This window comes from Heptranchias perlo, chromosome 11 (assembly GCF_035084215.1).
Source record: "Heptranchias perlo isolate sHepPer1 chromosome 11, sHepPer1.hap1, whole genome shotgun sequence".
Taxonomy (NCBI): Eukaryota; Metazoa; Chordata; class Chondrichthyes; order Hexanchiformes; family Hexanchidae; genus Heptranchias; species Heptranchias perlo.
The window spans coordinates 29,108,352-29,121,823 of NC_090335.1; the positions used below are offsets into that span (position 1 = coordinate 29,108,352).

General features: G+C 42.2%; 1 protein-coding gene across 1 annotated transcript in view; it reads left to right on the forward strand.

Moving 5' to 3' along the window:
• LOC137326921 (superoxide dismutase [Cu-Zn]-like) overlaps positions 1–13,472 on the forward strand; it is a 66,353-nt gene that overhangs the window by 27,881 nt on the left and 25,000 nt on the right. The window contains exon 3 of the mRNA XM_067992304.1: positions 7,154–7,223. Coding sequence (XP_067848405.1) covers positions 7,154–7,223 — 70 coding nt within the window. The remainder of the gene's footprint in view (positions 1–7,153; positions 7,224–13,472) is intronic.

The following is a 13,472-nucleotide window of genomic DNA, read 5'->3' on the forward strand; positions in this document are numbered from 1 at the left end:
CAGATAGGCAATGGCTAACATTTAAGGAACGAATGCATGAATTGTAACAATTATACATTCCTTTCTGGTGCAAAAGCACAAAAGGAAAAGCGGCCCAACCATGGCTAACAAAAGAAATTAAGGATAGTATTAGATCCAAAGAGGTATCATATAAAGTTGCCAGAAAAAGTAGCAAGCCTGAGGATTGGGAGCAGTTTAGAATTCAGCAAAAAAGGACCAAGAGATTGAGTAAGAGGGGAAAAGTAGTGTATGAGAATAAACTTGCAAGGAACATAAAAGTGGACTGTAAAAGCTTCTACAAGTATGTAAAAAGAAAAAGATTAGTGAAGACAAATGTAGGTCCCTTACAGTCAGAAACGGGAGAATTTATAATGGGGAACAAGGAAATGGCAGAGCAGTTAAACAAATACTTTGGTTCTGTCTTCACGGAAGAGGACATAAATAACTTCCCAGAAATGCTAGGGAACCAAGGGACTAATGAGAAGGAGGAATTAAAGGAAATCAGTATTAGTAAAAAAAATAGTGTTGGAGAAATTAATGAGACTGAAAGCCGATAAATCCCCAGGGCCTGATACTCTGCATCCCAGAGTACTAAAAGAGGTAGCCATGGAAATAGTGGATGCATTAGTTGTCATTTTCCAAAATTCAAAGATTATGGAACAGTTCCTGCAGATTGGAGGGTGGCAAATGTAACCCCACTATTTTAAAAAAAGAGGGAGAGAGAAAACAGGGAACTACAGACCGGTTAGCCTAACATCAGTAGTGCAGAAAATGCTAGAGTCTATTATAAAGAATGTGATAACAGGACACTTAGAAAATATCAACGGGATTAGACAAAGTCAACATGGATTTATGAAAGGGAAATCATGCTTGACAAGCCTCCCGGAGTTTTTTGAGGATGTAACTGGTAGAAATAGATAAGGGAGAACCAGTGGATGTGGTGTATTTGGATTTTCAGAAGGCCTTTGATAAAGTCCCACATAAGAGGTTAGTGTGCAAAATTAAAGCACATGGGATTGGTGATAATATACTGGCATGGATTGAAAATTGGTTAACAGACAGGAAACAGAGAGTAGGAATAAATGGGTCTTTTTCGGGGTGGCAGGCAGTGACTAGTGGGGTACCGCAGGGATCAGTGCTTGGGCCCCAAATATTCACAATATATATCAATGATTTGGATGAGGGAACCAAATGTAATATTTCCAAGTTTGCTGACGACACAAAACTAGGTGGGATTGTGAGTTGTCAGGAGGATGGAAAGCGGCTTCAGGGCGATTTAGACAAGCTGAGTGAGTGGGCAAGTACATGGCAGATGCAGTATAATGTGAATAAATGTGAAGTTATCCACTTCGGAAGGAAAAACAGAAAGGCAGAGTATTATTTAAATGGTGATAGATTTGGAAATGTTGATGTACAAAAGGACCTGGGTGTCCTTGTACACCAGTCACTGAAAGCAAACATGCAGGTGCAGCAAGCAGTTAGGAAGGCAAATGGTATGCTGGCCTAAATTGCAAGAGGATTTGAATACAGGAACAAGGATATCTTACTGCAGTTATACAGGGCCTTGGTGAGACCACACCTGGAGTATTGTGTGTAGTTTTGGTCTCCTTACCTAGGAAAGGATTTACTTGCCATACAGGGAGTGCAGCGAAGGTTCACCAGACTGATTCCTGGGATGGCAGGGCTGTTGTATGAGGAAAGATTGGGTCGATTCGGCCTGTATTCAATCGAGTTTAGAAGAATGAGAGGGGATCTGATTGAAACATATAAAATTCTGACTGGGCTCGACAGACTGGATGCAAGGAGGATGTTTCCCCTGGCTGGGGGGTCTAGAACGAGAGGTCACAGTCTCAGGATACGGGGTAGGACATTTAGGACTGAGATGAGGAGAAATTTCTTCAGTCAAAGGGTGGTGAACCTGTGGAATTCTCTACCACAGAAGGCTGTGGAGGCCAAGTCACTGAATATATTTAAGAAGGAGATTTCTCGACACAAAAGGCATCAAGGGGTATGGGAAGAGAGCGGAAATATGGTATTGAGGTAGAGGATCAGCCATGATCATATTGAATGGTGCAGCAGGCTTGTAGGGCCAAATGGCCTACTCCTGCTCCTATTTTCTATGTTTCTATGTAGAAAGACCAGTTTTGGTCTCCTTATCTAAGGAAAGATATACTTGCCAAAATGCAACGAAGGTTCACTGCATTAATTCCTGGATGACAGGGTTGTCCTATGAGGAGAGAATGAGTAGAATGGGCCTATACTCTCTGGAGTTTTATAGAATCATAGAATGGTTACAGCACAGAAGGAGGCCATCTGGCCCATTCAGTACGTGCCGGCTCTCTGCAAGAACAATCCAGCTAGTCTCACTCCCCCGCTCTTTCCCCGTAACCCTGCAATTTTTTTTCTTTCAAGTACTTATCCAATTTGCTTTTGAAAGCCACGATTGATTCTGCCTCCATCACCTTTTCAGGCAGTTCATTCCAGATCATAACCACTCGCTGCATAAAAAAGTTTTTCTTCATGTCGCCTTCGGTTCTTTTGCCAATCACCTTAAATCTATGTCCTCTGGTTCTCCACCCTTCCGCCAGTGGGAACAGTTTTTCTCTATCAACTCTGTCTAGACCCCCTCATGATTTTGAACACCTCTATCAAATCTCCTCTCAACCTTCTCTGCTCCAAGGAGAACAACCCCAGCTTCTCCTGTCTATTCACGTAGCTGAAGTCCCTCATCCGTGGAACCATTCTAGTAAATCTTTTCTGCACCCTCTCCAAGGCCTTCACATTCTTCCTTAAGTTTAGAAGAATGAGAGGTGATCTCTTTGAAACAGAAGATTCTGAGAGGGCTTGACAGGTTAGATGCTGAGAGGCTGTTTCCCCTGGTTGAAGAGCCTAGAACTAGGGGGCATAGTCTCAGGATAAGGGGTCGGCCATTTAGTACTGAGATGAGCAGGAATTTCTTCACTCAGAGGGTTGTGAATCTTTGGCATTCTCTACCCTAGAGGGTTCTAGATGCTCAGTCGTTGTGTGTATCCAACGCTGAAATCGATAGATTTTTGTACTCTAGGGGAATCAAGGGATGTGGAGGTCAGGTGGGAAAGTGAAGTTGAGGTCGAAGATCAGCCATAATCTTATTGAATGGCGGAGCAGGCTCGAGTGCCCTTATGGCCTACACCTGTTTCTATTTCTTATGTTCTTATGCCATGGGAGATTGGCCAGTTATGTGTAAATAAGATCAGAATGTATGGCTCGAAAATTGGGACTGAATTACATCTGTGTTATCTGGTCCAATTATCTCATGCCCTTAAATCCTGCTTCACCTGAAGACTGCATTTGGTTTTGACTCCTTGTGTGCCATTTCACAATGTTGATGTTTCTAATCTCTATGTTGTAAAAGAATGTGACATGGCTCCTTAAAGTTTATATTGACTTTGTTAAAACAGGTTGTGTGAGTGTATATGTGTTTGTTTGCAGGAGAATAAAATGTCAGCGTACTAATTACACACTTATGGTAGCTTTTATTGTGTTCTATAAACTTTAGAAAACATATTAAGCTGATAGAAAGACAGTGGGGTAGATCTTGACTTCGTGAGATAGTGTAAAATGGGTCATAGCAGGTCAGCAGTCCGTTTTACATCTCTCCTGATTTTTATTTCCATTGACTTCACTATCATAGTATGCTCTAGGTATGAAGGTTCCATAGGAGCAGGGTGAAAATTACAATTAATTGTCTCAGTTTTTCTACTGGAGCATGGCCTCCTTGGAGCTTTGCTACCTAATTGTCTTGTCACATGGTGCATCTGGATATTGTAGTTCATAATAGCAAGATGACAACTACAGCTCCCATGATGCACCTCACATCGAATTGTTTGTGGCAGTTGGAAATCAACAGCACTATGCCCAAGTTAACCTTAGAATAACCTGGTCTATGCCAACTTTATGGATAAGTTAAATTTTTTCCATAATTGCGTTTTTTGTGTGTTTGTTATAGTATAAATGCTATTTCTAATTGTATACATTAAAATAAGTGAAGAAAAATTATTTGAGCAATTCGGTTCAGTTTTGTGGTAATTCCTGGTTCTTTAATGACTTTGAAAAGAAATGAGGTAGTTCATTGCTCTTTTCTGGTTATTTGTTCCTCATTTTTTTTGATACTTTTAATTCATTAATATTTAGTAAATTGGATATTTAGTTACTGGACAGATAGTGATTACTTGAGTTAATCATAGTTTTTCATCCTACAAAGTTGTTGACATTTTGAGGTGTGCCATCTTTCAAGCTACACCTTTGAAAGGTGTGATGTGATGGGCATGTGCCAGATGCAAGACTTTTAATTACATTTTTCAGACTGGTACACATCGGTAGTGCATGGAAAAGTGTATGTCATACTTTGAAATGTTTGGCTCAAAATAGTTTGGTTAACCAAGCTGATTCACTCAAATATACATAGAGACGAAAATCTCCTAAACACAAAACCATTGGACAAGAAGAACAACTACCAATCACAATCCATCAACTCACACAAATTACTTTCTTTTTTAAAACTAACAATCTGGAACCAAATGTTGCAGTAATACAAACCAATCAAATTGTTGAAACAATTTTTTTCTGATTTCTTTCAGTAGCTATATTGTTTCTTCAGCCAGCTGATTATACATACAAGTAAAGTATACAATTTATTTATGACATAAAACACATAAAAACTTAATTTGCATAGTATAATATTTAAACATACCCATAAAATTGTCAGTTTCTATTGAAATCCATCCAATAAATTTTTCCTACAGGGACCTACCTCCTCTCAAAGACTTGAAGCTTGAGATTTACTCCTTTCCTGGAATTTGCATTGTTCAGCTGTGCCGTACCTTTAGACATTTCTCAGGTCACTATGCGTGCATGACCTCATTTCACCTGTTCAATCTCTCTGCTTTTAGCACCTCCTACTGAAGGGTAATAACTGCCTTTCTGTGCACTTGCGTTCTGCATTTCTGGAACAGTCATGACCACCACCTGTGCTCCTGGTGCAGACATGACCACTTTCTGTGTCTTCACTGCAGCTATTGTCTGCGATCCTGCTCATGCAGAGAGATTGGGAAAGAGGAGATAGCAACGGCAAATTTATTTACATGAATAGTCAGTGAAAGTGAAAAAAGGTTTACACAGAAGTGTGTTGAGAGCCAGAATGAGCAGAAAAAAGAGAGACTTGCATCTATTTAGTGCTTATCTTTTTGAAACACATCCCAAAGCTCTTGACATACATTACTTTTTGAAATGCAGTCTCTGTAACAATAGAGAAACACGGCAGCCAATTTGCACACAGCAAGATCCCATGAAAAGTAATGAAATGACCATTCAGTCTGTTTTTGGGTGGTTGTAATTGCAAGAAGAATGTTGTCCAGGATACCAGGACAGCTCCCTACTCTTCTTTGAAAAAATGTCATGGGATCTTTGTGGAAGAAAAACATACAGAGAGCAACACAAGGAATTAGAGTAGAAAGTTACAATTGCAGGAATTTTGTTATTTTTCTCCTGGAATAACAGCACAGGAAGTCACAGGAAGCTTTATTACATAATAACACATTGTGTGTTATATGGCACAACACACCACACCACACCACACCCTTTGATTCACCTGTAGCAGCACCATGGGAGATCTGCCTGCCTGTATATATATGTGTGTGTATGGATGTATTTATTCTACTTTAATTATAATATATCTTAAAAGTGATATTCTATGCATGCTGACACAGTACTTTTGTTACATATGCAAAACAATCGTAAAATGCATGATCTTAGAATTCAAGCTAAGGTTGTAAGAATGTGGACTACGTTGCCCCAGAAGGTCATAAATGAAAAATCAATTGAAATGTTTAATATCAATATAAATACTAACAGGAAATACAGATATTGACGGATATGGAGAAAAGGCAGGGAATTAAGATTCAAAAGATAGAGATGCACTGGCTAACAAATTGACAGAGCAGACTCATTGGATCGAATGACCTGTTCCTATATGCTTTTGAGCTGGAGCCTGAAGCTGGCGAGGACGTCTAATTTGCAAAGTTGCATGAGAAAACAACAATTAAACAACCTGGGGTCCATTTACTTCACAATTAGACTTTATAGCTGTAAAGGGACACTGCTCCAATTGCCAGCAGACAACTACCATGTGCATTGCATGGTATAACATTCCTTTTATAAAGAGCATATGAGACTTACTGTGCAATACTATGGGAAATCTGCTTATGTATCCAGGTTCATGCATAAAGAGCAGCCACTTAGACGAACCATAATCCAGCATGAATTGGTTCCCTTTGTGGGGGAGGGAGGAGCCAGTTTCTCATCCTAACCTCTAACGAAAGACTCAAAAGGCAACCACCAGAAACTAAAACTCTTTAATTCTAGGGTGCTAGTGTTCATTGGAATTCTGGTTTTTTGCAGACATTATTGCAAGGGGAATGGAATATAAAAGTAGAGATGTTTTGCTACAGTTGTACAGGGCATTGGTGAGACCACATATAGAATACTGTGTGCAGTTTTGGTCTCCTTATTTACAAAAGGACATAATTGCTTTAGAGGCGGTTCGGAGAAGGTTCACTCGACTGATTCCTGGGATGATGGGGTTATCTTATGAGGAAAGGTTGGACAAGTTGGGCCTGTATACATTGGAGTTTAGAAGAATGAGAGGTGATCTTATTGAAACATATAAGATCCTGAGGGGACTTGAAGGGGTAGATGCTGAGAGGATGTTTTCCCTTGTGGGAGAGACTAGAACTAGGAGACACAGTTTAAAAAATGGGGTCTCCCATTTAAGACGGAGATGAGGAGAAATTTTTTCTCTCAGAGGGTCGTGAGTCTGTGAAACTCCATTCCCCAGAGAGCGGTGGAGGCAGGGTCATTGAATATTTTTAAGGCTGAGTTAGATAGATTCCTGATTAACAAGGGAGTCAAAGGTTATAGTAGGTAGATGGGAAAGTATGGTTGAGGTCACAGTCAGATCAGCCATGATCTTATCAAATGGCAGAGCAGGCTCGATGGGCCGAATGGCCTACCCCTGCTCTTAATTCGTATGTTCGTGTTTCTAATATCACTAGTCTGTTAAGTAAAGTGGACTAGTTTTCTAGTGATACAAAACCAGTTAAATATTTGTTTTTAGGCTGTGGCAGTGCAGGACCTCATTTCAACCCCTGTAATGAAACGCATGGTGCACCACAAGATAAAAAGAGGTGAGTTTTACCTAAACAGTAATGTCCGAAATGCTGAAAATTTTTAGATTAGCTTACTTTGTATTATCCTATTAATGACTCTGACTAAGTACACTATTTGTACTACTGATTTTTAATCTTAAAATGTAGCCATCAACTAGGGAAATTATCCATATATAAAAATTAACCACTCATAAGACATAGTTGAGGGAGAATTTTCAGTCTTCAGATGAATAGCCTTACAAGTGATTGTTACGATTGAATCTGGATTAATTTCATTAATGGGTTTAATTGTGATTTATAGATGAATATAGGTGGCTTAGTATGTCAGTTCAGGTGTTCAGGGTACTTTGTCATATTGCCATATCAAACATTTCACTATAGGTTAACGCAATGGTAAATGATTGCAGCTGGTGAACTAAAAGTGCCAATTGAATGATTTATTGAGAGGTATGGGGTGGACCCAACCAAGCTGCAATCCCAACAACTAAACCTCAGTTAGTCTAAATTTTAATACCAGCATACCAAAGGCAGTGCTTCAAAAAGTGCAGAATATTATTAGTTGCGATAGCGATTATGCTGTCTGAGGAGAGGTAATTAAAATGAGGTGCTGGCACACAGAAAGAGGGCATCAAAATGATTGTTCCCATATGAAAGGCATAAATGAACCATTTGCCTGGTAAAGGAGGAACAATGAAGAAGGTTGTTTAGGCTCAATAAGAAGGTAATTGCAGGCTTCTCATTTAGAGAACTCTTCAGTGACTCCAATTGTTCTGACTGTATTTTCAATTAACAATATTTTTTGTTACTGGGTTTTTCTAGGCACCAGGAGGAGATTACAGTGGTCAAGATTGCATACGCTCTTGCACTTAAAATTTGGACATGCTCTTTCCTTTCTTTACAATGTGAAAACTTTGTTGGCTAAACAGTAAAAATTACATAGAAATTACAACATGGAAACAGACCATTTGGCCCAGCAAGTCCATGGTGGGATTTATCCTCCACATAAGCAGTAGTCGTTATTCCATGTATTTGCCCTTATCTGTCATTACTGGTAATCCCAGAATGCTAGGTATGTTTGACAGCCAAGTGGAGTACAGGCATTGTCCATCAATTCACTGGCATCTATCAACTGTAAGGAATTCCGTCCGCTCAATGTGGAGATGAACTGCACTGTCCAGAGAATTATATACCCAGTGAATGCTAGATTTCCAGAATAAATATATGATTTGATCCATAGCTTGTCTTGCCTGAATGGGACATCCAACTGGAAAGCTGTATTGTGGAATCGTGTCTTTGGCCTAAACTATAGCTCATAGGTTTATAATCAGTTAACACCATTCCTTCCACCCCAAATGCTAGTCCAGTACTGATGAATACATCCAGGTACACAACATGATAAAGTTCATAGTCCAATAATTCCTGTAATTGGAGTGTTGCCATTTTCTGCTCCAGTATAGCATGTATTATGGAAAGACAAGCCCAGGTGTTTCACTATGGCACGATAGCCTCTAGAGTGTGGCAGGGCAGAACTTCTGCTTGCCTAACTACACCAGCGCTGTTCCTGCTGAAGTTTCCACAACATTCTAGACAAGCTCATGACTATGTTGATTTTTTTTTTAATTCGTTCATGGGATGTGGGCGTCACTGGCGAGACCAGCATTTATTGCCCATCCCTAATTGCCCTTGAGAAGTTGGTGGTGAGCTGCCGCCTTGAACTGCTGCAGTCTGTGTGGTGAAGGTTCTCCCACAGTGCTGTTAGGAAGGGAGTTCCAGGATTTTGACCCAGCGACGATGAAGGAACAGCGATATATTTCCAAGTCGGGATGGTGTGTGACTTGGAGGGGAACGTGCATGTGGTGTTGTTCCCATGTGCCTGCTGCTCTTGTCCTTCTAGGTGGTAGAGGTCGCGGGTTTGGAAGGTGCTGTCGAAGAAGCCCTGGCGAATTGCTGCACTGCATCCTATGGATGGTAGACACTGCAGCCACTGTGCGCCGGTGGTGAAGGGAGTGAATGTTTAGGGTGGTGGATGGGATGCCAATCAAGCGGGCTGCTTTGTTCTGGATGGTGTCGAGCTTCTTAAGTGTTGTTGAAGCTGCACTCATCCAGGCAAGTGGAGAGTATTCCATCACACTCCTGACTTGTGCCTTGTAGATGGTGGAAAGGCTTTGGGGAGTCAGGAGGTGAGTCACTCGGCGCAGAATACCCAGCCTCTGACCTGCTCTTGTAGCCACAGTATTTATATGGCTGGTCCAGTTAAGTTTCTGGTCAATGGTGACCCCCAGGATGTTGATTGTGGGGGATTCGGCGATGATAATGCCATTGAATGTCAAGGGGAGGTAGTTAGACTCTCTCTCTTGTTGGAGATGGTCATTGGCCTGGCACTTGTCTGGTGCGAATGTTACTTGCCACTTATCAGCCCAAGCCTGGATGTTGTCCAGGTCTTGCTGCATGAAGGCTCGGACTGCTTCATTATTTGAGGGGCTGCGAATGGAACTGAACACTGTGCAATCATCAGCGAACATCCCCATTTCTGACCTTATGTTGGAGGGAAGGTCATTGATGAAGCAGCTGAAGATGGTTGGGCCTCGGACACTGCCCTGAGGAGCTTCTGCAGCAATGTCCTGGGGCTGAGATGATTGGCCTCCAACATCCACTACCATCTTCCTTTGTGCTCGGTATGACTCCAGCCACTGGAGAGTTTTCCCCCTGATTCCCATTGACTTCAATTTTACTAGGGCTCCTTCCACTCTCTGTCAAATGCTGCCTTGATGTCAAGGACAGTCACTCTCACTCACCTCTGGAATTCACCTCTTTTGTCCATGTTTGGACCAAGGCTGTAATGAGGTCTGGAGCCGAGTGGTCCTGGCGGAACCCAAACTGAGCATCGGTGAGCAGGTTATTGGTGAGTAAGTGCCGCTTGATAGCACTGTCGACGACACCTTCCATCACTTTGCTGATGATTGAGAGTAGACTGACGGGACGGTAATTGGCCAGATTGGATTTGTCCTGCTTTTTGTGGACAGGACATACCTGGGCAATTTTCCACATTGTCGGGTAGATACGTCTGATTGGGAGCTAGCCAGTTTTTGGATGGCAAATGGCATGCTGCTTCAGGATTCCAATGCAGTTTAAAGGGCCAAGAATCATTAATGACTGTTTTGATGGCAAGCAGGAGTAAATTTTATTTGCACAATATCACACAGGTCTGCTGCAAGGCACAGAGCCCCCAGGTTGTCAGAGGCAGTAGTAGAAATGCTGCTGGCCAATTAAGGCAGAGAAGTGAAGCCTTGTTTGGGATGGAGCAGTGGAGGCCCTCAAAGGAAAATGTTCAAGCCCAGTGGAACAAGGTGGTCAGTGCAGGCAGTGCCAACTCAACGAACCTACACACTGCAACTCGGTGCCTGAAAAGATTTAGTGACTCCATCAGGTCAGCTAACGCAAGAGGAGTCAGCCGGACCTTCCAAGAATGTACGAAGAATTTCTAAGCATGTCTGCCACTTAAAACCATCTCCTTCTCACTGTGTTAAAGTGCTTCAAGAATGCCCAGGAAGTAGCACGGAGCCCTTTACGCAACCCAGCCTTTACCTGCAACTGTTCTTTCACTCAGATGAACCCCACTGGAAGCCTCATGTGATATGTAATTGTTTGTTCATGCACCTGTCATCACTCCACACCTCCATTAGGGTCTGCCTGCTGACTGCATCTCATGACATGCAGAGGACATTTTCACATCTTGAATTCTTAAAGAAGACTGCCCATGACATGAAAAATTAGTCAAAATGATGGATCTTCCTCCTTCAACCTCTAGCCTCTTGCCCCATCTGAGGAGGAAGCTGTAGAACATCTGGGTAGCCAGCCAACAGGGGCCATCGGAGAGCAAGTGTTTGTTACAGGCTCATCATGACATTCTGCTTTTCTTCCTCATCCTAGTGTGATCTTCATTATCTGTCAGTAAATGAAATCATTAAATTCATGCGTGAACTCTTCCTCAGCAACTGATTCATCCACTTTTTCTCATCGAAAAAGAAGCAGAGAAGGAAGATGATCTCCCAGGCCTCTCTGCTTCTGCCCCTGACAACACCATTACGTACAATGTTAATTGCCCATTCCCTGCCATGCACCAGTCTGGAGACATGTACTTGAGGGGCATTAGTCAGCCAGATGGTAGTGCACAGGGTAACGCATAGAGAATGAGGAGCTGGGAGTGGAAGCTGCCCATGCAACCGCAGAAGAGGTGCATACTGCAGCAGGTCCATCTCTGCACGAGGCTTATGTTCGAATATAGCAGCCATTCACCTCACATACTCCTGTCACTCGGAACACCTAGGAAAAGCACTCGATTAGGTTTGAGATTACATATTTGAACCATGGGTGATCAACTTGGAAACTTGGGCCTACACAGTATGGGTTTTCATTAAAATTATAGTTGCACTAAAATTGTGTGTGCAAACATTGTTTTTGGTATGGTTTGGCTGTGAGAACCAAACAGAATATAGAAAGTTCAGAGGGGAAGTGAAATAGGAAATAAGAGCGGCAAAGGGAGAGTATGAGAATAGACTGGCGGCCAATGTAAAAGGTAATTCAGAAGTCTTCTACAGGCATTATATTGGAAACTGGTAGTAAGAAGAGGGGTGGGGCCGATTAGGGATCATAAAGAAGATTTACTCATGGAGGCAGAGGGCATGGCCGAGGTACTCAATGAGTGCTTTGCATCTGCCTTTACCAAGGAAAAAGATGCTGCCGTAGTCTCAGTAAAGGAAGATATGGTTGAGATACTGGATGGGCTAAAAATTGATAAAGAAGAGGTACTAGAAAGGCTGTACTTAAAGTAGATAAGTCACCCGGTCCAGATGGGATGCATCCTAGGTTGCTGAGGGAAGTAAGGGTGGAAATTGCAGAGGTACTGGCCATAATCTTCCAAACATCCTTAAATATGGGGGTGGTGCCAGAGGACTGGAAAATTGCAAATGTTACACCCTTATTCAAAAAAGGGTGTAAGGATAAACCCAGCAATTATGGGCCAGTCAGTTTAACCTCGGTAGTGCGTAAACTTTTAGAAACGATAATCTAGGTCCGAATTAACAGTCACTTGGACGAGTGTGGCTTGATTAGGGAAAGCCAGCACAGATTTGTTAAAGGCAAATTGTGTTTAACTGACCTGATAGTTTTTTGATGAGATAATAGAGAGGGTAGATGGGGGCAATGCAATTGATGTGGTGTACGTGGACTTTCAAATGAGATTTGATAAAGGACCGCATGGTAGGCTTGTCATCAAGATTGCAGCCCATGGAATAAAGGGGGCAGCAGCCACATGGATACAGAATTGGCTAAGTGACAGAGAGTAGTGGTGAACAGTTGTTTTTCGGATTGGAGAGAGGTGCAGAGTGGCATTCCCCAGGGGTCGGTGCTGGGACCACTGCTTTTCTTGATATATATATTAATGACTTGGACTTGGATGTACAGGGCACAGTTTCAAAATTTGCAGGTGACAGGAAACTTGGAAGGGTAGTGAACAGTGAGGCGGATAGTGATAGACTTCAAGAGGATATAGAAAGGCTGGTGGCATAGGTGGACACATGGCAGATGAAATTTAACGCAGAAAAATGTGAAGTGATACATTTCGGTAGGAAGAACGAGGAGAGGCAATATAAACTAGAGAACACAACTCTAAAAGGGGTACAGGAGCAGAGATCTGGGGGTATATGTGCACAAATCATTGAAGGTGGCAGGGCAGGTTGAGAAAGCAATTAAAAAACATACGGAATCCTGGGCTATATAAATAGAGGCATTGAGTACAAAAGTAAGGAAGTCATGATGAACCTTTATAAAACACTGGTTCGGCCACAACTGGAGTATTGTGTCCAGTTCTGGGCATTGCACTTTAGGAAGGATGTGAAGGCCTTAGAGAGGGTGCAGAAGAGATTTACGAGAACGATTCCAGGGATGAGGGTCTTTAGTTATGTGGATAGACTGGAGAAGCTGGGGTTGTTCTCCTTGGAACAGAGATGGTTGCGAGAAGATTTGATAGAGGTATTCAAAATCATGAAGGGTCTAGACAGAGTAGATAAAGAGAAACTTTTTTACACAGCTAGTGGTTAGGACCTGGAATTCACTGCCTGAGGGGGTGATGGGGGCAGATTCAATCATGGCCTTCAAAAGGGAACTGGATAAGTACTTGAAAGTAAAAAGTTTGCAGGGCTACGGGGATAGGGCGGGGGAGTGGGACTAGCTGGATTGCTCCTGCATAGAGCCGGCACTGACTCGATG